General features: G+C 33.0%; 1 protein-coding gene across 1 annotated transcript in view; it reads right to left on the bottom strand.

Moving 5' to 3' along the window:
• Nucleotides 1-471: 471 nt before the first annotated feature.
• DPH6 (diphthamine biosynthesis 6) overlaps nucleotides 472-17,265 on the bottom strand; it is a 139,021-nt gene continuing 122,227 nt past the window's right edge. Inside the window, exons 7-9 of the mRNA XM_039843965.1 lie at nucleotides 8,562-8,656; nucleotides 2,853-2,940; nucleotides 472-1,671 (exon numbers count right to left, since the gene is read on the bottom strand). Of these exons, the coding sequence (XP_039699899.1) occupies nucleotides 1,618-1,671; nucleotides 2,853-2,940; nucleotides 8,562-8,656 (237 nt within the window). The 3' untranslated portion in view covers nucleotides 472-1,617. The remainder of the gene's footprint in view (nucleotides 1,672-2,852; nucleotides 2,941-8,561; nucleotides 8,657-17,265) is intronic.

Here is a 17,265-nt window from a genome sequence, read left to right as displayed (position 1 = left end):
AGAACTCTTAAACACAATAAACTCTTAAACACAATAAAAAAAGTTAAAAAAACAGAGATTGATTAAAAAGTTAAAAAAACAGAGATTGATTAAAAAGTTAAAAAAACAGAGATTGATTAAAAATTTGGCAAGTGATCTCATCAGAGAAGATACAGAAATGGCAAATAAGCATATGAAAAGATGCTCCACATATGTCATAAGGGAAATGTAAATTAAAACAATAAAGAGATACCATTGCATGTCTATTAGAACGGTGAAACAAAACACTGATAAAACTAAATGCTGACAAGGATGTGGAGCAACAGAAATTCTCATTCATTTCTGTGGGACTGCAAAATGGTATAGCAATTTTGGAAGATGGTGGTTTCTTGTAAACTTAAACACATTCTTACCATAAAATCCAGCAATTTTGCTTCTTAGTATTTATCCCAAAAAGTTAAAAACTTACATCCACACAAAAACTTACACATGTATGTTTTATAGCAGCTTTATTCATAATTGCAAAAACTTAGAAGCAACCAAGATGTCTTTTAGTAGGTGAATGGATACATAAACTGTGTCACATCCAGGCAATGTAATATTATTCAGCACCTAAAAACTCATGAGAAGACATGGAAAAACCTTAAACTCACATTACTAAGTGAAAGAAGCCAATCTAAAATGGCAACATATGGTATTATCCCACCTATATGACATACTAGAAAAGGCAAAAGTACGGAGACAGTAAAAAAATCAGTGGTTGCCAGTGGTTGGGGTTGGGGGTGGGTAAGCAATGAATAAGTGGAGCATGGAAGATTTTTAGGGCAGTGAAGATATTCTGTGTAATACCATAATGATCGGTACATGTCATTATGCATTTGCCCAATGTACAGAAAACACCAAGAGTGAATCGTAATGTAAACTATGAACTTTAGGTGATTATGATGGGTCAATATAGGGTCATCGATTGTAACAAATGTACCACTCTGGTGGGGGATGGTGATTACAGGGAGACTGCATGTGTAGGGGAAAAGGGTGTATGGGAATTCTCTGCATGTTCTGCTCAATTTTGCTGTGATGCTGAAACTGCTCTAAATAACTGTCTATTTTATTGTTTTGAATGAATATCCTGAAAACAAAAGTGATACAGCACTTTGGTGACACCCAGTAGAATAAACTTGACTGGCTAAATATAATGAGTGCCTTTTCATCCTCATTGTCAAATGCCTCTGCACCATGATGTTATTGGCAGAGATGAGAGCAGGAAAGAGAAAAAGATGAAAAAAAACCCAGTGTAATTAAAGCAAAGAAATGTTACAAAAATTAGGGATGCAGATAAAGCCAAGGGAAAAAAAGGCACATATCACAGAGGTCATACATAAGATGTATTAACAAAAGTCAGAGAAAGAGTGAATCCTGAGTAAATTGACAATATTAATGAACAAGGTATTCACATTTCTCCAATTAATCAATAGTTCTATTAACTTTTTCTGATAAAGCAATATATATATATATATATGTATATCTAAGAATCAAAAAATGTAATGAGAAAAAGCTGGACATAATAATTAAGAAAATGATATATAATTTTTTAAATATAAAAATGGCAGATTAGTAAACAATGTTCAGAAACGCTTTTTAAGAATTATGTATGTAATTAGATGTTCTGTAGTTGTCAGGCACTGGGGACACCTGAAAAAAAAAGAAGGAAATGCACCATATTCATTTAATGTCAGAGAATATCCTACCTTAAAGAAATAACATTCTTTTCTGCAAGAGAAAAAAATGGGACTGTGAAGATCAATGACATACAAAAACAAGGTGAATAATGAGCTATTTAGGTACATCTAAACATATAATGGCCAACATATTTAAACAAGAATTCAGTGGCTTTGATTTTGTGTGTGCTCATGGCAAAAAAGTAGAAGAAATCTAGAATGGGTTCCTTTCAGTGGATCTGAAGGTTGTTTGGATAGTATAGGTTTATTCTCTTAAGGGTTACCAGCTTTTTGGTAAAAGGTCACCAATCTTCTAGCTAGCCCAATTCAATTATCTATTTTCAATCTTGTCTGTCCTATTTTTTTCTGGAGAAATGACACCAATAACTTTTCATTTCTTTTGGAAACTCATGCTGACATTTCTGGAGTTATCATTTTTTTCTTTCCTTTGCCACCAATCTTTATTAACACTTTTGATTCTTCAGATTCCCTATGATATATATACAACTGGGGGTGTGCCTCAAGACTTGGTAATAGAAGGCTGAAGATGCAGAAGACTTTTTGAATCCTTTACATCTCAAAGAGCAGAACTTTTAATTAAAGGGTCTAATCTAGATCTTTATTTAGTCTACAATATATCTTTAAACTGACATTATGTTGTATCTTGACAATCAATATATTTAAAATAAAACTATCACACTTTCGCCTCACTTTCCATTTCTTATTTGCCTTCTGTTCCCTTGGATATTTTTGGAAAAACTTTTGTGTCTCCTTCTTAAACTTTGCATAATAAAAATCCAATTCATCATCAAACCTTCCCCCCAATAATTATGCACAATTACCTAATTCTTCTTTTACTAGATAATTTAATGTTTGGTTATATATTGTCTTGTAGTCTCCTTAATTAATACATATATGATTCCCTATTCACCTGAACTACAAATGCTTGAGAAATATAATATCTTTTGATTCAAATAGAGTTCTTAAACCTATAAACGTTTGCAAAATTCTTAGTTATTGACTGAGGATCTGAAAAAAATCACTAATGATAAGTCATGTTTTTACCCTTTTGTCTGGTATAACAGTATTATATATACAGAGCCAATGCACATATCTCAGTTGTCTCTAATTACTGTGAATCTTAGGTTTACTTGCCTTGTCCTCCAAGTGCAATTCTAAAAAGCGTAGGTAAGCCACAGGTGCAAATGCATCAGCTGAATGCATGACTACTTCTGATGAATCTCTGAAATACAAAAATTTTATAGTGCATTTATTTACTACATAAGTGTGGCAAATCACTCCTGCTAGTGACTAGAAGAGCCCCCAAAAATCTTTTTGTATTTATTTTCACTAGCATACAATATTTAGTGATTAACCTCTGTTTTTAACAATCCAATACTTAACTGGGAAAAGGATTGAGGATACTAAACTTTCCAGAAACAGTAAAAAAGCTTTTCCTCTTTATGAGGACACACAGTTCAACTTTCAGGTTCACTCAAAGCTGTCTGAACAATTTTGAGGCTTAAAACTCCTATTCAATTTCATTTGAAAAAATTTGCTTAGTATGGGCTAACTATTAAACAATAGTGCTTTATCTTCATTATTCTTTACATTTTCAAGAGGTAATTCATTCAGTGTTTCACACAAAATCTCAATTATCCTTCACAAAAGCGGTACTGGTGATGGTTTTAAGCTCTAGATGAACTCTTCACACTGCAATATCATTGCTATTAAAATTGATTGCCTGACATAGTAATTACCACATTCAGGTAAAATGGTATGAACTGCTTGCTGGCACCATATGGATACATGTAAATTAACTCAACTTTTATCAAAGATACCCTGTAAAGCAAATATGAATAACCAAGATTATGTGTGAAGTTCTAATAACTAATTATTTTTTCTTGTTGTTTATTAAGAAAGCAATAGTATTTTGCATTTCAACTGAAATTTAAAAATAGAAAGTTCGCATTTCTTAAATGCCTCGGGAACTAGTTCCATTGTTTCTATTAACACGTTGTTAGCGTTTTAACCATCTAGTACAGCAAAACAAACTGTTACTTTATTTGACTCTTTGCCACTAATGTAAGATATCTTTTGAATCAACTTTTGTAATGAAAAGTTATTTAGTGGCAACAGAAGAAACCTCAAAATATTTGGCTCCAAAATACAAGATTTTTATGGGCAAAATCTGTTTACTTTTCCATTGAAAGTTCAGAGATAGAGAAATAAATGTTTACTGGTAAAAAAAAAAAAATCCACTACCATTCATGAATCTTTAGTGTCATATGCCTCTTGTTAGTGCTTAAGAAAATAACATTAAAAAGGGCTTCTATAACATTAAAAGGAAATCAACTATAATAGAAATAGAATCATTAAAGAGTTAGGATCTTGATAAAAAGATATAACCTGCTTTCACAGGCTACGTCAACCCAAAGTTGCCTCCAGATATACTGAGCAGGAGGAGAAAGAGAAAGTGAAGAGGAGGTCCTCTCTTTTCTACCACCTGCCCCTCTGGCTTGACCCACCCTGGTTTGTTAGCCTTAGTCTTGCTGCTTCTGCATTTACTCCAGAGTTACCTGTTCTGGTCCTATCTTGGCTCATCAATCAGATTTAAATTTCTATTCCTATGCATGATCTCACTCTTACATTAAATTTCGATCTCTCTGTTCCTGAACCCAGCCTTGGAAACGGACCCTGAGCCTTAATTATGTCTAATACAGGCAGCTTAGTTTTGATATCCTTGATAATGAAGCATACCAAAACTATAATTAACCTAAACCAATGCTGTATCAGTAGAAAGGCTTTCAGGCCCTCACTTCTCATGCCTGTTATCTCCACTAGAAACAGAAGGTTGATAGAAAATAGTTTACTTAATTGATGTAATTACTGCCTTCTGAATCAAGATTGTTATCCACAGAAAAGATATAATATTCTGAGCACTAAATGAAGAGGAATGACTTTTATGGATTCTATTAAAACCATAATCTCTAATTGACCAACAACATTTCATTCACTTATACAAACCCAGACTCAACTGGGAGAGACAAGATCTCAAATGAACAGTTTTTAGTTTCAAACAGAATGATGCCACTATTGCTCTTTTCTCTTTCATAAACAATCATCTGAAACTCAGCTTTCAAGGATCTCTGGTTTCTGTCTGCTTCATGGATTTCTCTGAAACTCAGAGCAAAATCTGGTGGAATATCTTCAGAGTAATGCAGAAAGTTAACACCAATTACGGCCCAACAAAAATGCTTTTAAGTTGGCTACACTCCTCCCTTTTTCCTACTAATTCAAGTAACAAATGTGCTCAGTACCTCTTCTACATTGAGGCTTCTCTATAGCCAAGAGCTGGCTAATGTTCTTGTTCACTGCTGTGTTAAATGCCACAGTTCTATGCTCTGAGTTGAGTTATGACTATAGTTAGAAAATAGGAGTAGGTGGAGAAAATGAGTATGCAGTGTTTTAATCATAGACTTTAGCTCTTCCTTCTTTCCTTCTTCCCTCCCTTCCTTCCTTCCCATTGTTTCATCCATCCGCACCATGCACAGCAACCTTCTAGCAGTAGCAGAGTAACACTGATAATTCAAATGGAAATTATGTGGTTGTATCAAATACTGATATTAAAACAATGTGCTTATTAACAAAAAGAAGAAAATTATCATTTTTATTAAAATATTTAGGATTTTAGTTCTTAAATTCTGATATATATATGTATATATAAATTCTAATATATATATATATATATATATATATATATATATATATATATATATATATATTAAAGAAGTAATAAGAAAGCAGGTTATTTATTTGATGACCTACAACTGTCCAATTCTCTCAAAGGCTAGGCTGTAATTCTTTGCACCAAAGCTCTTAAGGAAAAAACTCATTTTCTGACCTAAAAATTTGTATCTAGAGGTTAGTAATCACATTCCAATTGATATGAAAAGTGAATTGTAAAATGTTCTAGTTTGAATTTTTAAAAATTACTTCCAAAAGCTGTTATATTAGTCTTTCTTACAAGATTTTAAAAATCTTAATTGGAATTTAGTACAAAACGTATCTCATAATAAACTACTAGAACCACACTGATTTCTTTTTAATTTTTTTTATTATGAAAACAGTCAATCTGTGTTTTAAAAACATCTCTAATTATAATCAAATCATTTTTGCATGTAAAAGTTTGTTTTCTTTCCTCTGAGAAGTGGTCTTTTTATAAAAAAATTTGAATCAGACATTTGAAATGAGATTTTAAATAATTAACTAGCTATAGGTTAATTATATCAAATATAACAGGAAAAATTGTTAAATTTGTCCCAAAAGTGAATTCTAAGTTACAGGATCCAATATTTTTAATGGTCAATTGTTAACAAATAGTTACAGGGACTAAACTTAAATTTTTTCATTGTAGCATATGTAGCATATTTTAAAACAAAAGTGCTTATTAATAAAAAGAAGAAAATTATCATTTTTATTAAAACATTAGGCTTTTAGTTCTTAAGTTTTGATAGGCAATTATCTCTAAATAAAATAACTTTCATTTACGTACAATTTTAGAATGTGCAGTGCATATTCACTCACACCATCACATTTAGTGCTTATCGGTAGGTATGATAAGGATATTTTCTATTTTAAAGAGCAAAGGTTTTGTAGTGATATTCTTTTCCCATAAATTAGGAGATATCCCAACCCAAACCTGTAGCTATAACCTAAAAAAGGAACACATACAAGTAAAATAGATATGTAAAATCAAACAACAATAAATGACAAGTTAATTCAACAATATTTAACGGACATTTGTTGGTGCCAACTGTGTTATGAGAGTTCAGGTATGAGAACAAGCACTGAGGCAATGGCAACCAAAGCCTTTAAAAATGAAAGAATTTTGCAAAGTGGGGAGAAATGGAAAGGCGATTTAGAGAAAAGAAATCAAGTAAGAAAGTTGTGAAGCTGAGGTAGGCAGAGCCTATGAAAAAAAAAAGCAAAGAAAGTGCTTAAGCATTAGAATTAGATAAGTGATGTACTGATGAATGAGTAAGAAGGAAGACAGTGCTTCTTCTGGTGTTCTTAAAGTACACAGCCATATGCTAGAACTTATGTATTGTTGATTTGACTGACTGTTCTTACAGGAAGAACTCCTACTGAGCAGGGTAGCAGCTTGCAGAGTCTCACCCATGTAATTTGTCTCAATAACATTTTGAACTAGAGGGTTAATGTTCAATAACATTAGAATTAGAAGGTTCTAACACACCTCTTCTGAAATCTCTCTTTTTAATAGCATGACTAAATACCCCTCATGACATTGTCTCAGTCAGGCTTAGGTTTCCTTAGGTTTCCTTTCTTTATATACAAAATAATGAGGTGGAAAAGATTCATTTTCAATCTAAAGTACAGTGATAAACTGACCTTCTTGTCAAGTCATCTAAAAAAGTAAAAATCTTATAATTCTAGGTTGTCCAAAAAGACTTCTGGGTGTTCTAGGACTCAACTTGTCAAGTAAATGGGAAAAGCATTACTCTTGGGCATTTTTCCTCTTATCACGCTTTAAAAAAATTTTTTGGTTAGTCCCATATTAATAAAATAAATATATTGCAAGTTTCCTATTATACTGTAATTTCACACTAGCATGCAAATTCTTTTCTTGAATAACGAAACAGTATTTATTTAATAGAAATAATACCTCGTGCATAGTTCATTCATGAATGGTTTTGTGATCATCACAGCCAGAGAAATACCTCCCAATTATGAGCTTATTCTTATGTCTCTTATCCTTTACCATCTTGTATCATAATATATACAGATGTGTGTCCCTCCACCCTTTGGAGGCAGGAATTATGTTTAAACATCAATGGTGCCCAGAAGAAAGCTTTGGACATAACTGGTACTTGATAAATATTTGCCAAATAAATTATTATGCTGATGATCATTAATGGAAAAGAATTTAGGAGAACATTAAAGAAGCAAGAATGGGTAAATATTGCACATGGTAATGAAAATGTCTTGGCCATGTTTCACAAGACCAATGGATATTTTAGAAAATTTACCTAAAATTGCCGTAATTTTCTTAGATCATTCCTTCCCTCATTATTAATATGTCCAAAGAAATCACTTCCCAATGTTGAAAATATTGAAGCTGTCTATTCAATACAGAATTCTAATCTTTCATCAGATGAGGTGCATATTATTTCTGAAATCAAGCATAATTCTGATGATGCTTATCAAGAAGCAGATAAAGTGCTCTCTTAGCATATGAGAAGAGTGACATAAATTATAGTATGGATAATAATGTAACAAACGGGAGAAAGTTCCTGTTTTTCGTTACACTAATTTTAACAATTTATGGCAAAGAAATCACACTACTCACCATAAACTGAATTTACAAAGTTTATTTGTAAAAATAACACCAAATAATTGAAGAGAAATGTTTAGTGTTACCATCTTAAGTTGTTAAAGCCAAGAAAAAGGAAAAAGAGGATAGAGTTAATGGAACCCACTGGCTACTGATGTGGCAGTTTATCAAACGTAGCTGTAATGAAAGATAAATAATACAGGCAATTCGCACTTCATGAAAGGATAAAAGTGTCAGTGTGTAGGTACCAGTTTTACTGCAGGCCATAATCAGCAAGTAAACGAAAGTGCAATGTCTAAAAAGTTTATAGCCTTCTATGAAGGCCTCGTCTTGTCAGGTATTGATTTAGGTATTCAGACGACTTCACTGGTATTAAACAAATTGAGTGTTTGTGAACTTAGAGGACATGTTCTATTTCTCCCAACAAAAGTTGCCTCGAGCTTAATGCAAAGTTGCTTCCATCACTTAAATTTAAAGAAAGGGAAGAAAATGCTGAAATGATATCTTACACAATTATTTTCTTCTTAAATAGAGGACAATCCAAAGTGAATGTTTCATACTCTCCACCTTCTCCACAAACATGGACTCCATATTTCTTAGAAAGCTGAAAATAAAAATAAAAATAAAAAACAGTAAACTTAAAATTAACTAGCAAAAATGCTCATTTAACATATTATTTGCTCTAAAAATATCCACGTATGAAGCTTTAATTCCAAAATAGATCGCAAGGAAAATAATGTTATATTTCTGCTTAAAAGACGTATTTAAAGCCATTTGAAAAATGCTATCATAAAGCATGGGATTTTTCATAATCCCAAAACCTTTACAGAAATGTGTAAACAACCAACATTTTTGCATATAATGAAAAATTTAGAGGTTATTATAAATTTTAGGACTATATTAGTTTTAGATTGAAAGAGAGGCTAAGAAGGAAAGGTACTAAGTCATTATGTAGTAAATGAGAATATGTACAGCCTAAGTGTGCTTCTCCTCTTTGACCAAATGTGGAAGGGGAAAAAATGTGTTGTGTTTAGAGCATTTCTCAGAGACACAGAGAGAGCAATCTAAGGCCCTTCCTTAGGCCTGTGAACGAAAGAAGCCGCAAACATGGTTGTTACGCTTAAGGTTATTATTATTAGTAAAGCTCCAAGGGTATTGAGAACTAGTGAAGTTCCAAAGTTGCAGACAAGCCTTAGGAAGGTCTAACTTCAAGAAAGGTTAGAATAGCTTATAATGTCATCTAATTAAACCTGAAATTAAAAAAAAAAAACAAACCCACGACAACCCGTGATTGGTATTAAATATAAGTTATACTATTTAAATGATCCTGATATTGAGAGTAAAATAATCTCCTATTTGCCTGACACATGGCTGAAACCAGTGGTGGGGGGCACTCTCACTAGTTGTGTTACTGAATCTTTCTGCTCCTGTGTTGAGGCTTTATCACTATGATTTCATCTCCATTCTGAATTTCATAGTTTTCTCTGCCTACAGCCTCTCTTAACCTAAGTCCTCATAGCCCAAAGGAAGAGTGACTCCACTGATGCCTTCTGTTACTGTTAGTACTGGGACTGTGCCATAAGTCTTCAGTTTTACCTGCATATTTATGCCTTTATTTATTTGGTTATTTTTGAAGTTGTGCTTCCATTCTGAATCCATTACATTTCAACTTTGACTATATGCCTTTAAGGATTTAAAGAATGGATCTATGAGAATTCTAAGGATCGGTAGTAATGTGAATGATACTGCAAAGCCAAATAGCAAGAAAAGTGAGGAAAGAAAACCGGTGGCATTTTGTAAAAGAGCTCACAGGAACAAAGTAGATAAATTTTCATGAAGTAGAGAAGCAAATTTTATACAGTTGGTTCTTATGGGAGCTGATATCAGAAATATTAGTTTTACCATGTAACTATTAAGATAAGCTTTTTAAGAAACATTTTGAACAGATGTGAATGACTTGGGTCATTTCATGGCTTATAAGAATGTCTTAGAGTCTGAGTATTTAAAAAGTGAATTCCTAGTAAAAGAAAAGACTATTATATGATTTTATCTTTTTCTGACATACTTACTGATATTGATATTCATATTAGTAACTCCATCTGAATGATACTCGTTATTGAACTGAAAAGGTTAAGGGCATCATGAGTTCTCTGTTCAATTTTTTATCCCTTTCAAAGACTGCAATAACCATAACTATAAGAATATCATATCAAATATTTTTTTCTTCTTTTAAACCAGCTTCATTTATCTGTTATCTTCTATTTGAAAAAAACAAAAGCCAAATGAAATTGTACTTCACCTTCACCCAGCCTCTCACCAGTTAGAGAAAACCATGAGGTTTATAAAACCCAGCCCAATTTCATTTAATAACATGTTTAACATACGAAATAATTTCATGCTGCATATATTCACTCACAGCACTTATTCGAAAAGTATTTACTGAATATCTATGATAAATTTGGCATTATTTTAAGTGCTGGAGATAACAATGGGAGCAGACATAAATTTTGCATGAAACAGCTTACTGCCTAGAGGTATAGACAGAAAGTTAAACAAGCAATTACAATAAAGGGTAGTGATAGCTTTGGTGGATACATGAGATGCTGTGGAGTATAAAGCAGGAGACCTAACTAGAAGGAACTCAAAAGGCTTCTCAAAGAAAGTATAACTTAAGTTGAGATCTGAAGGATTGAGTAACCAGGAAAGGCTGGAGAGAGTGAGGAAAGAGAGGGGGAAAGAGAAGACAGAAGGAAAAACTGTTCCAGAAGGAAGGGCATAGGTTAAGTCCCAGAGCACATGATAGGTACTAGAAATTGAAATAAGTTTGCCATAGCTGGAGCTAGATGAGTAATGGTGGTAGGACTAGATGAGTAATGGTGGTAGGACAGATTTTATGGGGCTTCAAGAACCATGCTAAGTCATTATCCTAAGGCCAATAAAAACCCATGGATAGGTATTAAGCAGAAAACTGACATGACAGCATTTGTCTTTTAGAAACGTTCTGTCTGCACAATGGAGAATGGGCTGGTGGGGAGTAAGTCAAAAGCAGAAAGAACTGAGAAGTCACTGGAGCAATCTAGGCAGGAGGCGAAGATTTCCTGAACTGTGGAAGTAGCAGTGAAGATGGAGAGGAGAGTGCAGATACTTTGAGAGAGGTTTTTAGGAGGCCGAAATAATGATTTGTTTAGAGGAGTAAGAAAAGTTAAAAAAAATAAGGAAAATTTCAAGCTTTCTGCATTGGGAAACTGGATGGATGGCGGTTCTGTCTACTGGTATCTCATCATGAGCAGTAGTTTGCTGAGAGAGTCCAATGACCTTATCCTTTTCAAATTTTATGTGGCATTTGATGTCTCAAATCTTTGAGATTATTTTCTTCAGGCTTCCATGTTATTGAATTTCCTAAGCTACTGTTATGCTTCTCTGACTCCTTTCCCTCCTGCGACTCCTAAGTTATAAATATCCCTCGTATTCTCTCTATAAGATGTTTTTCTCTATCAATTTATAGCCTTGGGTAGTTCCTGCACTGCATGGCTTCAAGCACCACTTCTGAGCTATTCTGCTGCTGCTAATACTAACACTATCACTACTAATTAAAGACTATTTGCTTTATGCCTTAAAGTTAAGGAAATAATATAATTATTTAATCTTCAAAATGACTTTTAAGAATAAACAAGCACATAGACTCTGAAATCAGATAAATTTAAAGCATAAATTCCAGTTCTGCTACTTCCCAGCTATGTGACTTTGGAAAAGTAACTCACCCTCTAAGTAATTCCTCATCTATAAAATGTAAACATTAATTATAGCAACCTCATAGGTGTGTTTGATAATTAAATAAAATAATGCATAAAAACACTTAGCATACAATATGGCACTTAATAAACACTTCATAAATACACAGCTTAACTGTTAAGAGTAGGTAAGGCACATATTGTTGTGAGGCACAGTGAAAGCATTGCATAACTGGTTAAAATCAGTAGCTTTGGAGACAAAGTCTTTGGTTCGAATCCTGACTCTGTCACTTCCTAGTTGTGCAATCTAAGGTCATATAAGCTCTCTGAGCTTCAGACTGCTGATCTGTAAAATGGAGATGACACAGTATCTACCTTATAGGAGGGCTGTTTTCAGGAATAAAACCATATGAAAGGAAAGCCTAATGTACTGTCCAGAATATAATATATACTCAATAAAATAGCTACTAATTTTATTTTTCCCTTTTCCAGAGGGGAGAACTAGATTGATTTGCAAAGGTTATGGAGCTTAAAACTAAACAAAATCAGAAGTTACAGTAATGTCCTGACTTTCTAAAATATGATAATAAATAACACACTGTAGTCTGTAACATGAACATCTCAATTGTACTCTAATCTTATAGTTTAAAGACATATGCCTTTGTTTTATGATATCATTTAAAACTCAGTATGTTTAAGACCAAGCATATCATGTTCTTTCTTATCCCTGCTCTCCTCTGTGAAAATATGTGCTTCTAATTTCTCCAATCATTGTGTGGACTAATCTTTGATTCTTCCTTTTCTAGTTTCTAGCAATTTAGTGCCAATTTCTTTTTCATTCTTTCATCAAAATTTTTATTTCAGTTTTGTTCTATCTCTCCATTCCTACTGTCAGTAGCTTTGTACTCTGAGCCTTCACACCTTTTTCCTATAACAGCGTTTTAGACTCTTTCATTTCCAGTTTCTTCTACTCTCAAATCCATGAATACTGCTGCCAGACTAAATTTTCTGAGTTACCTTTTAATGATATAAATCCCTGCTGATGAACCTTCTACATCTTATTATTTCTTACCCCAAATCACTTGGTCCATCTCCAAATGCCTTTTATGAGTGGGTCCGAAATTCCTACCTTACCAGTTTCTTATTCATCTACCAACACCAGTTCCTAATTTCATTTAAAATAAATTTCTCATTGTCCCTGCACATCTTCTTGCCAAAGAATCTTCATTCATACTGATTCATGTTGTTGCCACCACCTATGTAAATGTCACCCAATCCTTAAATCAGTTTAAATGCTAACCCTTCCAGGTCACGTGGCCATCTTCCATCTATTAGCTCCCAATTACATTTACAGTAAATACAAATTTGGCTTTATCTAATCCAAGTTATCAGCATCCTCCCCCAACTTGTTAGACTCTACAGTCTGTGAAAAATTTCAAATCGTTGGGTTATTCTGTACTCCTTATAGCAGTTAGCATAGAACTGGGCACACACATAAGAAGTCCTTACAAATACTTGTCATTCGATTCTGTTAGCACCACATGACATGGCAATTAAGAGTTCATCTATGATACATACTCAGAAATGTAAGGGACATGTTCTAGGTCACATTTTGGAATAGCCACTAACGATGGAGGACCTTCACCTCATCTCTTTAAATACAGTAATCGATGGACACTACTCCAGGTCAGATTCCTTAAAGTGCACCTTTAAGAATTTTACTCCCTTCCTCTAAAATGTTCAGGTTCTCTTCAATATCTGGATAATTAAATCTTCACTTCAGTATTCAAAATCATTCACTATTTGGCTTCATCCTCTTTTTTCATCTTCCTTTGCCAGTACTTGAAATATACTATAAACAATCGATTTAGTTAGAAATCTTATCCTTTTTTTTAAGTGCAACATGGCTGTCAATTTATCTCTGAAATTACTCAGAATTCTCTCAACAACATGTAATTTCTTTCTTTAAAATTCTATGGCACATTTTTTTTTTTTTTTGCATTTTATTTTTCCAAAATTTTTATTTATTTATCTTTAAAAGTTTATTTATTTATTTTTTATGGTGACATTGGCTAACGAAATCCAGTAAGTTTCATCTGTACACTTTAACAGTAAAAAAATATATATATATATATTTACACTGTATGTTTACCTCCCATAGCTAGATTTCTTATTTTTTACTTTCTTTGAGTATACTTCAATATACTTTGTAATTTATGTCATTGGACATCTCAACCATAAATATCCTTCTGACTCGGTTATGTTTAAAATTCAAAATCTCTTGTCAAAGATGTTTTGCCTCCTCTTGACTTTTGAGGTCAGTTTAAGATGTTCTTTTCCATGAAATCAGCATTGCAGGGAACAAGGCTTAAAATTCTCTCTCACCCACAACATAAAATCAACTTTGGTAAAATTCTCTTTCTCTTTTGGTTTTTAAGTGATAGGTAGCTAGGCTTGAAACTGTGCTATTGTCACACTCATAAAGAAGACAAGTTTACTCATATAGAACAGAGATTGAAACAGAGCTTTAAGCTTGAAATCTGCATTAAATCTGGTTTAGCTCTTATAGCAAGCATCCAGAAGAGTGATATGCTCCTTAAATAGTCAATACACATCTGCTTACCTTTGACTCAGGCTAGAAGTCATATTTTCCAATTCTATGTGAACAGTCCTGGAAAAAGCAACCAAATCGACATACCCACAACTTATTTTTATATAATACGGTTTTACTCTTGCATCCAGCAGACAACTTTTACTTAGAGGATCTTAAAAATCAAGTCTTGGTTAAAGAGTAACTGCTGCTGGTAAAGATAGTGGATTGAATCCATGCATCTACCCTCACTCCCTTCTAAAGCCTTACTGGAAGGTATTTCATAACAAGGCATAAACTCATAAAGATGGAGGGCAGAACAAAGAAAGTGATAGAATCAACCAATTTAGCAGGACCAAGAACACTGAGTCCTAGACCAATAGTGGAGAATGAGGACAAACCCAGTTGACACAGTAGAATAATGCTCTCCTCTAAAACAACAAGGAAATGGTAACATCAGGTACCTCTAGAGGTGAAGAAGGATAAAAAGGGAACCAAAATAAGGAGGATTAATTGGCAGACTGTTTAACAAGCAGTCAGATCCCTAGATCCCTTCCCTCTTGACTAGCAGTTGACTCCCCTCCACCTGGCAGAACACTGGAGGTTTATTTGCAGAGGAACTGACTTGAGAAAAATGAGACAGAGCTGAGGGCAGAGGTACTATAATAACAATAGGGGGATTCAGTTAATGCACACAAGATTCTGAGACCTCCAGAATCCATTTTCCCTTGTCAATTCCAAGAAAAAAAAAAAAAGTAGCATGCCTTCACTTTAAGATAGGGGACTGAAGAATCCTTTTCTTTGAGATCTAACCAGCTCAAATTAAATGACCTGGTTTTACTTCCCTATAGTGAAACTCAAGGTCACAAAGCCCCACCCACACATTTAGTGCTTAATACAAAAACTTTAGGCCCCTACTTTTAAATATGAACAGAGCACCAAAGATTAGAAGAAACACCTCAAAATAAAAGTTAGAGACCAAAGCAAACAATGTAGAAAACAGACTATGTGGGAGAGAAGAAACAAAAAGCAAACAAAAAAACTGCAAAACAAAAAGGAGAGACAAAAAGAGAGAACAAAAAGAGAAAGAATACATTATAATAAAGATAGAGTACTACAGACAAAAAAAGAACATTCAGAGAATAAAAAATGAGCTTTAGAAATTAAAAATGATATAAAAACTCAATTGAAAGATTTAAAGTTAAAATTAAGAAATTTTCTCCCAGAAATGGCAAAAATGAATTAGATAAAAATTAAGGGAGAAAAGTTAGAAATTAAAGGACCATGTAATTAATAGAAATCCTAAAGTAAAAACCGATGGGTGGTAAATACCAGTGAACTAATTCAAGAAAATTTTCCAGAACTGAAATTTTCACACTGAAAATTCTACCTATCCCAGCACATGGATAAAAATACACACACCCAAGTCACTAGCACATCAAATTTTATACTTCTAGAGGCAAAAGAAGTATCTTACATACTCTCAGAGAGGAGACAATGAGAGAAATAATTACAGTCACATATGAAGAGTCAGGAATCAGAATGACTTTGAGTCCATACCAATCTGTAAGGAAATGAAGCAATACTAGAAACGATCCAGAAATATATTCTAAAAATAGAATTCTATGAACCAATCACAAGTGAGGAAAGAATAAAGATATTTATAAATATTTACCTTCTGTGAACCCTTATTAAATTTTTTCTAGAGAATGTACTTTACAAAAATGAGAATAAACAAAGAAAAAGGAAGACACTCGACCCAGGAAACAAGGGCTTCAAGGCAGAAGGAAGCTAAAGAGATCTCCAGAACTATAGGGAGAGGCTAGGATGACAGCCTTGTAACAGGCATAGAAGAAACCGATCCACATTATAACAGGTCAGCAGGTCCTAGAAAAGACTTCTACAGGAGGGAAGAAACTGACAAAATACTTAATATGTCTGAACATCTGGATAAGAGATTAGAAAACTGGCAATGAATATAGTGTTGAATTAGTAATAAGTACACAGAATACTAAATAAATGAAGAAAACAAGATAATTATTAGTTCAAAGGAAAAAATAAAAAGTTGTAGAGGGAAGGTTTATTACCAGAGTTTATTAACTAACTCAGCTGTGATTGGATTTTTATAGGTATTATAATGTAAGCACTGACTATTATATTATAGGTACTATAATGTGAACACTGACTATTGATGCAACATAACCATATGGGTAGATGGAAGGAGGGGAAAGAGTCCACATATGTGATGGAGAAAAGGGAGTAAAGATAGCTAAACCATATTTGAGGGTATGAACTTTGATAAACATTGTAAAATATCAAAGCCACAAAAGGTAAAATAGAATCCATTGTTCGCTTATCAGATTATAATTTTAGGAATTTTAGGAATCTGCAGAAGTTTAAGAAGTGATGGCTACAATTATTTCGCAGTTAATTTAGAGTAATAAATGTACAAGCTTTAAAGTTGCTTTATTTTTTGACACAGAAATTACATTCCTAGGAATTTATCTAAAGAAAATAATGTAATAAGAAATGTACATGATAATAATCATATAATCACAACATTATTTACAATAATTTCAAAATAACATTATTTATGGTAACTTAGAAATAACAAATATTGCCAACAAGAGATAATTTGTTAAGTTAACCTATACGACCATAAATTAATGTTTTTTCAAAGTAGATTTAGTTATGTGGGAAAATAAACATGGCATAATGTTAGGAAAAAAAGGGGACAAATTGTATGTATAGCTTAACCCAATATGTAATTAAAATATGTACATATATTTAACTATGTGAACTTAAAAAAATTAAAAAAAATTTTTTCAATTTCAGTTGACATTCACTATTATATTAGTTTCAGGTGTACAGCATAGTGGTTAGACATTTATA

This window comes from Pteropus medius, unplaced genomic scaffold (genome assembly GCF_902729225.1).
Source record: "Pteropus medius unplaced genomic scaffold, Ma_sr-lr_union100, whole genome shotgun sequence".
Classification (NCBI taxonomy): Eukaryota; Metazoa; Chordata; class Mammalia; order Chiroptera; family Pteropodidae; genus Pteropus; species Pteropus medius.
Note: the sequence above shows the minus strand (reverse complement) of the source record. Positions and strands in the feature narration are given on the sequence as shown.